Raw genomic sequence first — 17233 nt, forward strand, 5'->3', positions numbered from 1 at the left:
TGGCCATAGGAGTCCACTTCACCACAGTTAATGCTTCCTGGCCTGTGATGTTACAGGCCTTTCCTTAAACCGCACAGCTGCTATTACTGGATGTCAATAAATGCTGCTGTTGATTAAGTGCCCAGACAGGACATTGCCTCTGGAGAGCCAAACATTTATGCTACGCTAACACTGCATTGCTGCAGACCCATGGGTTGCTGTTACCGAAGCTTCTAGTCTAACAGACAGACAATATAAAGAGAATAAAAGTGTTACTTCGTTTTCCTTGTCCTGGCGTCAGTGCCAAGAAATTTAAAAGGCAGGAAAACTCCAGCTGTGCTCCAAAGAAAGAGCTCTGTTGCAGATACTGAAATTACTGAATTAGCTTGTCCTGGTAGCACAGAGTTTGTAATGAACAAGAGCAACTTAGGGGACAAAAAAGATCCCCCACCTTGGATTCACTACACTGCTACAATTGTTTGTCTAGAGCAAAGTTGCAGTAATTTCCTATTGTAGGATCAAGAGAATAATTTCAATGTCAACACTGCTTGCTTTGCACCTCTTTTAACTTATTTCAGGAATGAACTGAAAATTACAATCCCTGTTAACAGAGAATGTTTTAGGAACCGAGACCATGAAGACAAACGCAGAACAAATGCTTTTCAACAAAAGTTAATTTATTTCTTACCAGACAGACTAAATTCAGTACAGTATTGTTTTCAACATCAACATGTCCTAGGTTTAACTGAACAAATCTTAATGCTGTGACTTGTGCTATGAAGATGTACTTTGTTCTCCTGCCCCAGTAAATTCACTCTGGCAGTATTTTTGGGCATATCAGTGATCAAAATGGTTACTTTAGTTTCTCCTGCATTCTCATTCAGTTTCTTTCTCACATCATCTAATGACAATTTATGTGGTGTGATTACACCTTTTGCACATCAGGATTTCTAGAAGTAGGAAGAACACAGACATTTAAAATATCAATGTATCTAGGCAAGGAAGGTTGAATAAATTTAATCCACACATTATAGTTAAACTCGATGCTAGAATTGTTAAAACCCTGTTATCTCCTGAGCCACATAATATCAACATTTCATATCAATAAGTTATTTGTATTCAGTACAAAGATATTAAGATATGCAGATAAACCCCAAGCATTAATAGCTGTCAAAAATACAGATGCAAACAAATAAATGTAAAATATGACAACCAAATCTCAAACCAAACTAGCGAAAGAGTAACTTTAAAAAAATCTAAATCTCATAACTTGTGATACCCTCTTTTCAAATTTTAAAGCGAAGGTATTAAAAACAATACTCATTATTTCAGCTGCTGCACAGCTTTTTAAAGGTTAATATCGCATGCATGTCATATTTTGATTATGTTTAAATACTTTAAAACAGAGGTCTTTTTTTCCCAAGAGCATGCCCAAATGATTTGAACATATTTACTAAATTGTATGGTTTCACAACAGCAATTTTATAATATCACTAATTTAATAGAACCTGGTGCATTTCCTTTCACAAACTTGGATTCTAAAATCTCAAATTCATAAATATCAGTATTTTAAATATTTAATTTTACATGACTATTGGGTATTTCTGGCATTGTTTTCCTCCTGTTTCCAGGTACTAGTTTGATAAGGAAGACACTTTCACATCACAATCTTGTTTGATACTAGACTGTACGGTACATTAGATTACAGTCATTAAGAATCATTATTTTAAAATCTACTTACTAAAACAAACCTAAAAGAACTTATCAGAAGAGTTTTATACCAGGGTCCAGCTGCAGAAGTGAAATAATATTTTGGCTGTTAATTGTTTAATTAGTCTCATTATTTTTCAAGTTAACTTGCATCAGTTAGGCTTTACAATCTACTGGCATTGTAAAGCCTAACTGACATTATTGTAATGTTAACAGTTTAAGTAGAACCTGAAAGCCCTTAAAGCAAGTTCAACTTCTCATCAACATATCAGCTTTAAATGTGAATGAAAATTAGTTGTTCAAACTTTACAGGTAGAAAGATTTAGCATATCATCTCTTCGTGCATCCACACTGCAAATCCACACTTGCATGCAACTGATATTTCATTAGCGCTTGCTTGTTTCAGCCCTCTGATTTAGGATGCTGCAGCTGTTCGTGTTTTCACGCACTTTGTCTTCACATTGTACCATCTCCTGAAGAGCTTTCTCTGTATCTAGTTGTCCAGCTGCAGCTTTTGGTAAGGTCATCTGGAGAGCGCACCAGAGAGTAGTACGTACTTTACGTGTTGCTATGCTCATCTCTTTAATTGCCAAAGCAAGGGCAAAAACATCTGTAGGGAGGAAAGTGTTGTATCTTGATTACATAGCTAACCAGGAAACACTATTTGAAATTAATTCGCCCTGGCAATTCTAGATAGAGCAAAACCTTTTAGGCCCCTTTCAGTGTCTTGTTTCTCTTTCATTATAGGGCTGTAGAAGTTGAATCTAATAAAACAGTGATTTTTAGGCTCTAATAAAAAAAGGCAGGTACATGGAATTTAGGTGCTCGTTTTGTTAAAGCCCCTACTTAGCTGTCATCTAGTATCGGGAGCACCTAAAGCCTTATGGTCACCTCTTGTTTTTGAGAGTATTCCATGTACCACGCACTAGAGGCATCTCGCTCCTCCCCTGTGCGAACTCGTTGCTCAATGTTCGTACCAACCCCTTCAGATCCATAAACTGGATCCTTTACCCATCCTGCCTAAGCAATTATTCAGGCAAGACAGGTGAAGGAATAGCTAGTTCACGGCGTTTTACTAAAGCATATAGATCAGGCTCTGCATAAAATGTGGCAGAAACCATTGCTTTAAAATGAAGAGAAGTAGAGGTGGTAGAGTGGTCCGTTTATTCAAGAGTTCAGTGCTTACAGCACTCACTTAATGCGTATATAAAGCTCTTGGTTTCAATTCTAACCTGTGCGTGAGGAAACAAATTCGATACCTTCTTCTAGGCACCAAAATTTTCAGTCAGAACTTGCATGTTATTTTGGGGTAGGAGCACACTCACTCCCATTAGAGCTGGTTCACACTACACAACATTACACGCCGGGCTGCACACAGAAAGCACGTGTGAACTTGACTCCCTTGTAGGACAGTTCTATGGAGTTTGGAAGCAATGGAAGACTCAGGCTTAAAATCTGCTCTTCCAAGTGCTCATGCTCATTAAGCATGACTGCAGTTTTATTTTATTGCAGAAAGCTAGCACCTACCTTCAACCGTTATTTCTTGGATTCAGTCCCAGCTGAAAGGACACCGCTCCTAGAGGTGCTGAGGGTGCCTTAGAAAAGGGCAGAATTTCAAGGCCTAACTGTATCCCCCACCATTTTTCCTCTTCACTGGCTTGTGTGGCTCTTTCACTCAGTGGGCTGATTTCTGTGAAACCCATTCTGAGACGTCTCTCTTTCCCTCTGCACAAAGAGTGACCATCGATTCCTCTAGAGTTACCGCTACTAAGTAGCTGGAAGGAATGGTATGGAAAATGGATTCATGTAGCCATGAAAAATCACAATAAGAATCCACTTGTCCAACACAACTGTCCGTCACCCAAAGAATTTTCAAAGGTTTTATTTTGAAGGATAACTCCAGAGAAATTAAGGACAGAACACAAGAGAAATTAAGGACAGAACACAGAGTGGGAGGACATGATTATCAGCTCTTCTATTTTCAAAATCCCAATTTCTGCACCAAGGTTTGTGGAATCCAGAAGACTGGACCACAGGAAGGATGCCATCTGGACTGTTGCCTAGAAGAACCTAAGAAACAAGTGATGCTTATATAAACAAGTACTTCAAAGCTGTAAGATAATCATTAGTATTTGGGTCGCTACCAGGTAACAAGGAAAAACCTCACAGGAATAAAGAAGAGCTGCTTTAAAGTTTTTGGCTGAATATAGTGCCTGAGGATTACAAACATTAAAAAGGTCTTTCTTCCCCTCAGAAGATGATCTGTAACACCTAGATCCTTCAGAGAGATCTCAAACATTGAATCTAGCAATCTCAAACAGAGATAAGGTCACAACGGCTCTGAAAGCTGCTCTGAAAGGCTTGGATAGTTGTTCTGGGTGACAGATGACACTCAGTAAACAGTTTTTCTCATCATGATTTCTTCCAGAACTTCATTTATTAGGTCGTCAAAACCATTTACGAATGACTGCCAGATACCTGGTACAGTTCTGCAAGTCCAGTGTGCAACAGCAGAATTTTTCAGACCCACATTGTGCATGAAGAGCACAGATATGGGGCAACTCAGATACCTCTGCTTCCTATTGAAGTAAATCTGAGCCACGACAGTGGAGGAGCTGGAAGAAGAGAAGACCATGGCTCCAGTAAGAATTTTGTTTAAATCAAACTTCCTAGAACAGAGGCCACAGTAGGTAGGTTCTGCCTCATAAGGTACTTAGTATTGTATCAGATGGAATAGAAAGGTGCTGTAGAAACAAGGTTGGGCCAGGGGGAGGCCTCTCTTCAAAAGCAAAACAAAACAAAGCAAAACAACCCCCCCCACGTGACAGCAAGGAAGCTCCCATCACAGAGGGGAGATGCACGGCTTCAGGCAYGTGCCTCAAGGCCTTTCCAGCCTTGCAGGGAATATTATTTACTACCTCAGCACTACCACGAATATCCTACTGTTCTGAAAAGTCTCCCCSGTTGCCATGATAGGCTACCACACCTCAGATACAGCCATTATGGAGGATGAGAGGTAGACAAAGGAAGGACGACCCTTCTAGTTCCTTATTATCTTAAGTAATCACATCCCTTTGTCCAAAGCCCACTTCTTTATCTTCTCTTCCTTAAGCAGTGGGACCAGGGGAAAGATCTCAAGCTCGGACAGGTAGTCTTTTCCATACTGCTCACTTCCAAACAGCTCACTGATTTGGTTAAGGAGTAGTGCTAAAGCCAACGCTAATTATTTTGATGGACTTAAGACCAATCAAATACTCCATTGTTAACAACTTGATCTTCAAGGTAAAGAGAAACAACACCACAAGATTGTCAAGAGGTGAAAAGAAAAATTGGTACAGTATCTCTTTTGAAGTAAATTGAGAATGACAGAACTGCATGACGGGTCATCTGAAAGGAATAAGATAATCCGTCTAATTCAGCTGCAGAAAGGCAGGCAGGAAAGGAAGTGCACAGAGGAGTCTCAGAAGTGTAAGAAAGCTTCCCCCACAAAGCCATATACCAGAGCATCACAGACAGCAGGAATTTATTCTGATTGACATCTTGGGAACAGAGAGAGAAGGGTATCTGCTATTCTGCCTGTACGCTAGTGAAAGATAAAGCTGGATTTTCTGCATATTTTGGATACCATAAAAATAAAAACATTCCAGCCAATAATGTTTGTATATCCATCCACAATGTGATTTATATTTTATGACAATCTATGAGAGAAATGCTTTAAAGGAGAAATCCATGTATAACTCAAGGCCAGCTTAGTCTCTTTTTATAGAGTCAACATTGAGATACCAAGCAAGTTCTACACAGAAATACAGGTGGGGTAGAGAGGTGATGGGAACAGGAGTATGGGGAACAGGAAGAAGAAGGATATAATAGCTTGATGTCACCTCCAATCCCAAACTGCACTACAAAAAAAAAAAAAAAAATCCACTAACTTTCTGTTACTTTCTAGTTTATTTCTGGGATAAATGATTTAACCAATTTGTCTCATATTTAATGTTTACAGTACCCTCTCAAAACCATTAGCTAAAAAGCATGCAGTCTACCTTTCTCAAAGCTCTCGACATTGATAAATTAAGATCATAATACCAAAAAACCCCACATGTGTTTTATTACAGACTTGCAATATGTGTAGAATTTGTCAGCTACCTAAGAAGGGTATGTAAACATAATTATACCTCTGTCATCTTGGCATCTGGGAGCTCCTTGCCTTCGTCGATTTGAAGCATTTACAATTTCATCTTTTCTACGTGACTGCACAACGTGAATTACCTCCAGATGTTTATCAAGAGCAGTAGAAATGTTAGCGTGAAGGGGAGAACTGCGAAGGCGTTCCATTTTTCCCAGTAAAGTCACAACCTAATGAACATTTTAAATCTGTTACAAGAATTCACACTGTACTCATCTAGACTTAAAAGAAAATTAACCAGATTACAAAGAAAAGATTAAAAATAACAGTTATATTCTTTTGAGAACCATACATGAAGTTATACTTTGAAATAGTTAAATTCTTACCCAGGATTTCATCTTCAAAATAGAAGCTGTACAAAACCTGGGTGTGCCACAACAACGCTGATGTACTTTTAAGCTAAAATACCCAAATATCAGGATACCTAGCTTATTGGCTAATAATGGATATATACGACTTTGAGACAACTCTGTAACAGGAGGTGGTTCCATGACAATGTGCACTAATCTAAATAAAGGTTGCCCTGATCCTGCCTTCCATCAGCATTCCTGCAACTACCTGGGTGAAAACCACATCAAGACTGGCTAGTTTTCACCCAGATGAGCTCCCTGCACTAGTGCAAAGGAAAGGGCAATACAAGAGCACGGCAGTCTCAATTTAGATTGGCTAAAGCTGCTGTGGAACCATAGCTACAGGCTGACTTTCAGAATGGATAGTCAACGCTAAAAGAGCTCTTTCAGAGAGTACCAAGCACAAGAAGTCCAAAATCATTCAGCTTTATTCAGTCCACTTGAAAATCTTGGTCTTTTCTTATTTCATATCTTAAGATAGACACATTACTATGAATTTCCCCTTGGCCAGCGATTCCCAAACCATTGCCCACAGATCGCTTAAGACCTGTAAGGAAGTCTGATGATTAATGGTCATCCACAGGTTTAAAACAGAAAAAGGCTGGGAGCACAGTGCAAAGCCAGCTTGTTGATGTATCCCTGCACCAGAACATGATTGCAGGTCTTCCTAGGAAAAGGAAATTACGTTCGTATACTGTAAGAAAGGGTTGCTAAAAAAGGCACCTGAGCCAGGGCAATTTGTCCAACCTGCCCCAAGTATGCTCAGAGCAGGCTGTAGGTCAAGGCATTTATTTGGGCAACAGCATCCAGAACAGCAGAACATAGCAGCCCACTTGCCACTAGCTTTTCTGGTTATCGGGCTCAGGAGAGAAAGCAATTGAGAGCTGCCTCCAACTACCAGAACTGTCCTGCTCTCCCTTTTATCTGGCAAAAGCCTGGAAAAAAACACCTGTAGGCAGGGATAAACTACACAAGTTACTGTGACAGCAGCAACAACCAGCAGACTCAAAAAGTGAGAGCACTTCATATTGTTAAGGAAGCTGAGAGGTTAAAAAAAAAAAGAATGGAGAGAGTGGGCAGAATTTCACACAAACACCTGAGAAATCAGTCACCAGGATATGGGATGAAAATAGGTTAAATTGTTTGAAAGTAACTAGACTTGTTTCTGAAGAAAAAGACAATCCCAGAGTGGGATAGTAGGATTATGTAAGCAAGTGAAATGAAGTAAGATAAACCTGATGATAGTCATTTTGCAGACTTACTTAATAGTATGTCCAGAGCCACACCAGGACAAGTTCTGCAAGATCTGATTTTCAGGCGCCACACCCTCTTCCAAAGGGATCCACAGTCCTGAGTTAAGTGCCTACATTCTTTATACTAAGCCTGGGAGAAGTGCTAGGTGTCTAAAAGCAAAATCCACAAAAGCCAGCAAAGCCGGGCTGCTGAGGCAATCTAACAGGAACCACTAAAGGCTTAAATCCTCTCTTTCTCATCCCCTCAGGTTTTTCAGAAGTTTCTCAGATTACAGAGGAAACTTCTTAACACTGTTATTTGGGGGCTTGTAAAACAATAGTGTAAAAAGTGTAGAGGCCTACACACAAAACTTCAGCCTGTCAATACACCCTTCGCTACATTCTGCATGAACGAAACCAGGCCGATTTCAGCAGTCAGTAAGCAGGCACAGCTCCACAGCTCATTTCACCTGTGCAAAACCAGTAAGAAAGACTAGCTGCTACTTACTACCACTGGCTTGGGAGCAGCTAAGCACAGGGGTACTGGTTCCTCCCAGAACTAGCGCCTGTCAGAAAAACAGCTGCTGCTCCTACTCCCATGTCCCCTAGCAGCGGCAAGCCTTGGTGGCCATGCCTTCAGCCCACATTTCTCTCCCTTCCGCAAGACGAGGAACCTGGCTTCGGCCTCTCGGCCACAGAATAGCAAGATCCGACTCTTACTATTCTGTTGGCAGCACAGAATTGGCTCAGTTCTGTTCACCGTCTCCCTTGTAGAATTCAGTGCATGTTGCTGCCTCACAAAGAAAGACGAACGGTATCACACACCGGCAGCATCGCTTGGCTGCAGAGCCACATGCAGTTCAAGGGACACCAGTCCCGCTCGCCCTACAGGTTGTGACAGTTTAGCTTAAGAAGCAAACTAATTACGCAGAAATTCAAGCTGATGTTGTATCACATAACTATCCTGCATTAACGAATACATCCTGGAGCTGTGCATGCAGTTAATCTAGACAACTGGATTTTGGCACTGCACGCACGCTCTTATGCTAGAATATACATCCTTCTAGCACGTACGTATGTTAATGTGAGCCTCAACTGCTCAGTGGGGTCCCTCCCGACAGCAGCAGCGAACCTGCAGATGTAAAAACTCTAACAGAACTGCTGAAGTATTATTCCCTGTATCCTACACAAGGCTATTTTGTGAGAAGGTGCTCTGCTATCTTAGGTGTCTTACACAGTACTCTAAGTTCAGCGTGGTAAGTTCAACAGATTTTTTTAGTTCTTCTGCAACTCACTCTGGCTTGTTCACGTAGCTGATCCACAATTAAGCGGTCAACTCTTGATGGGTTTGATGTCAGCCTTGGGATCGGAGTGTTGTTAGAACTGGAAACCTTTTTCCCTGGGTAATTCTTAGCAAGAGCTGATTCAGTCTGCAGGAAAACAGAAGAATGACTCCCTCAAAATCTAAATTTGTAAATTGTGCTTTACTATAGAAACAAGAAGAAATATCAGATACATGATTTTTTCCCTGAATTAGATTTTCCCTTAGGGTTTTGGATTTTTTAAAGAGTGGATAAATGTGGATTTAGCCATTTGGGATTTAACCACTTGGTAATACCTGCTTTAAGTGGACAATCGCTTTACTTGAAGCAATTTAAATAAAGTATTTAATGCCAAGATAATGTGTTTCAGAACTGCTGTATCATCTGACATCCTACATTAATTTTGTCTGTAAATAAAACGGAGGCAAGTCAGAATTAAAAAGCAAGAAAGAATGTGCAAACAGATATGGACCTCATCCACTAATTTAAAAGTATTTAAGTCAGCACATAACCTAAATTTTATATGTATTAGTTAAGAAACTATAGAGGGTTTTTTCCAATCAAACAGTATTTTATTCAGTCATCAGAAAATTATTTTGAAATCTGACCCTAAGATTTCAAATTTCAGCAAGATCTTACTCACCCCAATTTTTTCTGTCACTCTGGAACAACCTACCTAGCTAAAACTGTTGTAAAGTTGCATTTCTTGGATTATTTTGTGGTGGTCCAGTTAAGCGTGCAACCTAATTTTCTCCAGCCCTTCTGTTCTCCAGCCTCCCTGTAATTCTCTGCATGCACACGCCAACTCTTTCCCTTTGGCATTTTTCTACGCAAGTATAGATATCAACCTCTCCTCCTCAAGTCAAACTCCTTCTCCCTCCAACCACTCTATTCAGAGCAACCACCGGCTTTTGATAGGGTTTAAGGTAGATTTTAGTCAATGTGTTTCCTATTTTCCCTTCATAATTAAGCTGCTTTCAGAGGACTGGCACAGCAGAGCTATTCTCAAGTAATTTTTGGTCAAACGTCCCTCGTAGAAAGTGGTGGTTCCAGATGGTTTTTTGAAGTTCAATACCAGCTTGAACTGGCAAAATGAAGACAGCTTTTACATTCACCAAAGGGACACTGAGGCACTTATGTTTATTACCAAAAAGAAAAATTGCTTTAAGTAAGGCAGTCGCTTCATACAGAATTCTCTGAATATTTTTAGTTTAACAATGTTTTAATATTACTGTTTTTTTCAGCCTAGTTTATCTTAGGTTTAACATCCCAGGGTAACAGTAGAAGGTCTGAAGAATTCATTGAAAGAGCCAGAAGTGCAGGGCATAAGAATTTTAATTAATTCTTAGAAGGATTAAAGTTTAGTCCTAATTCAAAACATATTTAATGGATTTGCTTTCAGAGTTTCCAGGTGGAGTGTTTATTTCACGCATGTTAAAAAAAAAAATACATGATTTTGGTAGTCCTAGAACATGCCCCCCCCCTTCCTGTCCCAACACAAACAGAGGTTGAAAAAGCCACTGAATTCCTGCTTTAAGTGCAATATTCAATATAACATCAACTATGCTACCAACTAGGCTACAAACTTCACAACTTAAGTAATGGAAGTAAATTATTTTCTCCTCAAAGTCCCATTAAGTATTTCAATTTTCAACCCATAACAGTGAGAATTACCCATGTTCTCTAACTGGTCTGGACTTTGATGAGATCTAAATTAATTTTGTGATATGGCGTGCTAAAATTATTAGTTTAATTTTTACCTTCTTTCTTTCTTTCTCCAAAGCTCTCCACTGTTCGTGGCATTCTTCTAGTCTAACATACAGTTCACTGGCAAGCCCATTACGAGTTTTAACTGGTCTTTGAAATCCAAACGCTGGTACAAAACTGGAAAATGAACCGTCACCATACATCATATCATTAAAATAAGGATAGAAGCGAGTTAAATCATCATAGGAAAACAAGCCATAAGATTCCATCAGCGGGACAACTGAATGGCCAAATGGACGGGCTGGTCTCAAGGGGAATCCATTTGAACCAAGCTGCTGATTATGTCTCAAGTCACCCATCATGTAACTGTTGGAAAAGCTTGAAACCTGTGGGCGAGTCACACGATTGACAGCATTACTGTCTCCACTTCCCTGCCTGAGGTTAAACTGACCCTGAGACTCCATTAAATCTTGGTATGTGTTCTGCAACAACCCATCTGTATGTTTTTGTCCTTCTTCCAGATCATAGTGTCCACTCTGTGGCTTCAATTGGAAACAGTGTTTGTTTACATTTTCAGTGATCTCAAACTGTTGAGCTGAATAATTTTCGCAGAATCCATTTGGCTGCTTTAATTTCTTGTCACTTACAGGCTCAAAGAGATTCTCTTCTCCAGTCTTAACTAGTGATTCCACATAAGCAGCAGACTGAGCTCGATCTGCAGTATTATAACCAAAATCAAAACTGGAAAATAATGAAGGATTATCTTGACAGCACTTGTGAAGTAAATTACTATTTAAAGGGTAATTTGAAGATGACAACTGAAAAAAGTCATTCGAATGACTGAAACTTTTGGAAAGGGTAGATAAATGATTATTCAGTTTCACCAAAGGACTTGGATTCTGAAACGGGACAGAAGCAGTGGTTTTGGGTTGAATGTTCATCCAAGTTGGCCTTACATTAGTACCCACTGAAGTGTTTGCTGAGTTTGGTAATAATGTAAGTGATTTACAGTACTCAGAATTCTGTAGATCAGACTTGGAAAACTGCTGCTTTTCTACATTTGCACAGTCACTATTCCCTGGACAAGCTGTAAGAGATTTTAGTCCATACTCTGATTTTTGCCCAAAATCAGTACAGAATGAAGGTTTATTTGCAAATTGTTTTTCTGATAGAAGTCCTCCAGCCTTGGAAAATGTAAAGTTTTGTTGATCTGGAATTATATCTTCCATTTTTTTCTGAGTTCCTGGTTTAACTTGAAATAATTTAGTATAAGTTTCTGTATCCATAGAGGGTGCCTCAGTTGTTCCATTTACTAACTTTTTATTTTCTTGAAGACTACAATTGGTATTCTTGTTAGGCTTTGCTTTATTAGGATGAGAATATTCAGTGTATCTACTATAATCTGCATTTTCATTATATCTGTGAAATTGCGGAAGAAATGCTTCTGCCTGCTTTTGATGTACCTGCACATCTGCTCCTTTGGGACATACTTTCTCTCTTCCATAAGAATAAGCATCGGCTCCTGAGTCTTTGATTACTTCTGAAAACCCAACCTGAGGTGTAAAGGTGTTTTTAACATATGGATAGTTCTGTAATATGGGTGCTGTCTTAATATTCTCATTAGTCTGCATGTTGTAACAGGTGGCATGATCATTCCGAGAAGGGTATAACCACTGCTCTTCAAAGTCTGTGCCAGTAAACCCATGATAACATTCATCTACTTTCTGTTGGGATGCAAGATTACCACTTTGCAAGTACTGCTTTTCAGCAGATGTGGATTCACCCGTATAAAAGACCGGTTGTGAGACAGTTGCTACAACTGGTCTTTTAGTTTCTGACAACAGGTCATGGTGGTCTGGAATTCTGGTTGTGTTCACAGGCCATACTGACTTCAAGTTGGAAGAGCAACTCCTTGAAAAAAAAACAAGAAACACATGGTTAGAATTCTGTCTGTGCTGTTCCTTCTCCCTTTCCAGACAAATGCAGAAAGAGGTTTAAGAACCCTGTTCTCCCCCAACCATGTCTCTCGATATCCAAAAATGTCTTACCCAAACCTCTATGTACTACTGTCATCTGTTCAAAGTTACCAGCACACTTGTATGCTAGTTACTATGCATTAACGCAGAACCCTCACCACCAGTCAAGGAAAGCAGTAAACAGACTAAAATAAATAGTGGAATTATACCTGGAACTCATTACAATGACAGCCACATTTAGCAGTACTGAAAACAGAAATCCAATCTTAACTGACTGAAACAAAGGAATTATTAGTAAGTGATCTTTCAGCCAAGACTGATTCTCTCTGAAGCTTTCCTTCACTTGAGCCACACAATTTCAGGGCACATACAGAAATCACCAGAATTGTTTGGGCAAGAGAGAAAGAAGAGTGAGCTAAGTATCTTAGAGGCTCTCGATATTAATCCTTCTGTGTCAAGTTATTACAACCATTAAATGGTTTCTTCTGGCCCTAGAATATAGGCATAAGTCTGACACTTAGACTTGTATACATTGCTTTGGTAGCACTAACATCAGGATATATTTATTCTTCATGGAATTCTTCCCTCCTGCCAGTTCAGAAAACAGCAAGAGAGTATGATTTCCTGTTTTATGTTTTCTTTCTGAGAATTTAAATGAATCAAGAAAGAAAGTCAATCTTGATCTAAAAAAAATTAGCCCAAGGCATATATTCAATGAGATTTATTTGAATACCTCATTTCTAGAATGTCTCATTAACAAAAGTTGTTYATAAAACTTTTTTATAGTTCTGTAAATACCAGAAAGTGAAAAGCTACCAAGTAATTTGAACTCTCAGACAAAAAGCTTCCATGTATCACGTGAAAGCGAAGGGGATGTTATTCAGAAAAAGAGAATGCCAGAGAGCCTGCATGGCAACATACTCACCCATCAGCAAAATATGGCTGTGATTTATCTTGTTCTTCCAAAATGTTAGACACAAGTCCATATAAATCTGTTTCACTACCATAATCATTCCTTTCAGGCTGAATCCTGAAAACAATTACTTAATTTAGAATATTTATATAAGCTAAAATTAAATCAAACAAAAGAATCCCACCCATTCCTTCAACATAAAAGCTCTTTCTCTGTCAAAAATGAGTACCTGGACTTTACATTAATCTGAGAACCAGCAGACTGCTTAGTATCATCTCCATATATAGACCATGGTGCGTATAAAAGGGAAGAATCCACAGGTGCAGAATATTCTGATGTTGAAAGGGGAGAATTGTAGGTCTGAGGTAGGTCTATACTATCTTCATTCTACATTTTAGATACAATAAAATTATTGATATTAATATTTATCACATCAAGTGGTCATTTCATTATACAAGGTTGTAACTTGGATCATCCTTGGGAGTAACCAGACTAAGAAGCAAATAACCCACATACTTTTTGATAGAACATTACAGGTAACTTCTGCTATTGACTACTGCTCAGTGTAGATATGCATAGGAGTATAAATTTCAGTCCAAATCAGCCTAAAACCTCTGCACCACTTTGTAGTAGATGATTACTAATAGGAGTCAGGAGACTTTTTTTTTTTTTTTTTTTAATTTCAAACCATCACAGATTATTTAAGTTACTAAAGCCAACTTACAGCCAATTCATTTCTAGAGGAAGGGTCTTTCTACTCAGTTTAAGTAAAAAAGGAGGAAATGCTTGTTTGGTTTAAGTTAGATATGTTTTCTTAGCTCTTTGTAAATGAAAAAAATTAATAGTGCTTGGAAAACACTCATAGGGTTAAATTTAAGACCAAACGTACATGAGATATGCCCCTCTACGGAATAAAACAGTCTAGCAGCTCTAGGAAGTGACACACAAAAATAGGTTTTACTCTCAGTTTCATATGGCCTTTTGCCTGACTATGGACAAGTGTCTCTACCTCACATCTCAGTTTTCCATGTCTGTAAAATGACCAAAAAGAAGCCCTATTGCTGGACTGAACACAGAGGAATGAAGCCACAAGTCTCCCACAGGGTATGTAACGGGTCTTGAAGGTACCGGGGAAGGGGTTTTATTAATTTGAATTTTTCACCTCAGTGAAAGTTTATGGCTATGAATGCCAAAACGGAGAGATCTAATGTACTTAACTCTCTTGACACTTTCTACTGGTCAGACTGAGAAGACTCCTGCTTGGCAGACTAGTTTCTACAAACAGAATGTTTGGATTCGGAATTTATGGTATGCCACAGAAATATTCGCTCAATACCTAAGCTTCTCCTCTCACCARTTTCTCAGTTTTCCTGAACGCAGACATTTACTTCACCCCTTTTTCTAGGAAGGTTTCGGCTAACAGAAAAAGCAAGAACACTGCGAAATACTACCTAATCATCACATTCCTTCATCTCTAAAGTTATATAACAGTTCATACCATCTCTGAATCTTTTTAAAAGCTCAGCTTCTGTTAGTTTCTCTCCGATTCTAATCCCCTCTGTTCATCCTTTTTTTTTTATTTGACTGTTCTTTTAAGTTACAACCTCTTGATTTTGCTGTTATGACTTTCCTATTTTCCCCACTCCTAATAATTTTCACTCCTCACACAGCCATCTCAAGCTACTACATTCTTCATTTTACTCTCTCTAGGTGAACTCAGTACAAATAATTTCAACTACTACCTTTCAGCTACAGATCCATTTTCTCTCAGCCTGTTTCCCCACGCTGGCCCTAACTAGTCCTACATTTTAACATGCCAATGTTAAGTCTTGTATGGCTCACTCTCAGCTAAACACAACTGAAGCTGAAGCCTTGATTTCTCCTCCCACACTGCTTTTTGCTCCACACATTCTCTCATGCTGGTGAATGCTACCTCTTACCCATTTGTCAGCTTTCTACACAAACACCTGTGTCTTCTGTCACTCTTCCTCATAAAAATATGAAAAGTTCAATCTGAACTGATCTATTGTCCTTTCCTCTTTCAATTATTTTGAGCCCCACTTCTGCTGTGATGTTCAAAATGAACCAGTCACTAAACTGAGAGAAAAACTGCACAATAAACAAAGCAGAAGGCTTAAGATCATAAACCATGGAAGTTATCAGACAAACAAAAAAGGAAAGCAAGCCCATCATTATTCTGAAATATTTTTCAAATTGAAGCATCTTTTGAGGGAGTTTTTTTTTGAAATTTTGAGTATAGTGGTGATGACAACAAAAAWTTTTTGATCAATCAGAAAAAGATGTTACTGTATACAGTGACCTAGGCTACTTTAGATAAAGTAAGTAGGGAAACAGAAGATGAAATACACAATAGGTGAACAACCTTTATTGTTACTGTATTAAAAAAAAAGTCCTTCTTGATTAATATTACCTTAGATATTTAGATATTTATTACAAATAAATCAAACATAGCTATTAWGTTTTCCAGTATAAGCAATTGTATTAGAAATATTTTGATTGTTGTGTTCACAAACAACCCAAACTCTTAAAAAWATATATWAAAAAATCTCATTTATAATCAACTGAACCTGTGATTTGTAGCAATCATATAATGAGCCAGAGCCTGTCATTACATTACTGAACACATCAGTCAGCCTCCCGCCGGTTTCTGTGCTACTCCAGCAGCGACTGCCACCTCTGAATGCAACTTTAGGCTATGCAAGACAAGGAAAAAAGAAAAACAGGTAGAAGGATATAATTATATMTAGACCTGGGAATTTTAGATTTTATAACAACATTAACTTCTTTAACTCTTAAATTTACCTGCAGATTCTGCTCATCTGAGTTTTCAGGGAATTAGTTCTACAYATTGACATTGTAAAACTTTCATATTTCATCTTAGCTAAGGACTAATCCAACAAAACACACAGAATTCATAAGGTGTTTAAAGACAGAGGAGATGCAGAATAASAGGAAATTTGCATTCTCTGCATTACACTAGCTATCCAAGTTTTGGAACAGCCAAAACACAACAGAAGAACACCAGATTACGGAAGCGGGCACTAATGTTATCCCTTTCACCAACAACAGCAGCAGAGGAGTCACTTGGCCCTTACTGTACCACAAGACAACTCCTGTCAATAACTATCATTTTATCACCGTTCTTATTACATATCTTCCATTACATGAATGCAGACATGCACAAAGACTTTCATATTTCAGGAGCTATAGTTTTACCGTAATACACACAATAGGAGCTACTGCGGAAACCTGGTCCATGCCGTAACTACAGGAGAAACAACTTTTACATAAGAAACACCCCCCCGCTCTCCCCTCCGCCAACCAACCTGGAAGCCTTCAGGAATAGGTGGCTGGTGGAAGAAGGGGATGAAAACAAAACAAAAAAAGGACTTCTCTTTCTCCCCTTTTCCAGAAGGTCGATGCACACAAAAATTGAAAATTAAAATAAAACTGACTAGCAAAAAAAAAAGGACTTAGGAGAAAAAATTATTTGTATGTTTAAAACATTACAGCTTACCTCATTTGAAATGGTTATCAAATTTAGGAAAAGCCGAAATTTCACAACATTAGGGTTCCAAAATAAAAGAACTCCTATAGACTGACAGGTTATAAACCATACAAAGTTAACTGCTCACCCTTATTATTGTCTCATATGAAACATCAGTAGTAGGGGGCACATGCATGTTTTTTAAGTACTCCTCTCTAAAAAGATGTTATTCTATAGCTACAGGAGGGTGAAAACAGACTCTACATCTAATGTTTGCAGTCTACAGCTTGATCTTCCTTCTAGTTTACACAACAGTTATAGCGAAGAATTTTAACACATAGGTTTCTTCATAT

The 17233-nt window shown here is 38.6% G+C and overlaps 1 protein-coding gene across 1 annotated transcript; it reads right to left on the bottom strand.

The window, feature by feature from the left end:
* Positions 1-2075: 2075 nt before the first annotated feature.
* On the bottom strand, positions 2076-16017 carry MEIOC (meiosis specific with coiled-coil domain). Its single transcript, XM_026076221.1, has 7 exons — positions 15961-16017; positions 13602-13759; positions 13385-13489; positions 10537-12394; positions 8750-8884; positions 5862-6042; positions 2076-2299 (listed from the first exon to the last, which is right to left on the bottom strand). Exons 1-7 carry the CDS (start codon positions 16000-16002, stop codon positions 2076-2078), a joined length of 2703 nt encoding a protein of 900 aa, XP_025932006.1. The 5' UTR covers positions 16003-16017.
* Positions 16018-17233: the final 1216 nt, after the last annotated feature.

Source organism: Apteryx rowi, unplaced genomic scaffold (genome assembly GCF_003343035.1).
Source record: "Apteryx rowi isolate R43461 unplaced genomic scaffold, aptRow1 scaffold_428, whole genome shotgun sequence".
NCBI classification, from domain to species: Eukaryota; Metazoa; Chordata; class Aves; order Apterygiformes; family Apterygidae; genus Apteryx; species Apteryx rowi.

Coding starts and splice junctions, on each gene's coding strand:
- MEIOC (XM_026076221.1), bottom strand. CDS start 16,002: ATGACAGGCTCTGGCTCATTATATGATTGCTACAAATCACAG. Junction 13,490..13,601: donor CAGATTAATGTAAAGTCCAG/GTACTCATTTTT, acceptor AATTGTTTTCAG/GATTCAGCCTGAAAGGAATG. Junction 12,395..13,384: donor CAGCCATATTTTGCTGATGG/GTGAGTATGTTG, acceptor TTTTTTTTCAAG/GAGTTGCTCTTCCAACTTGA.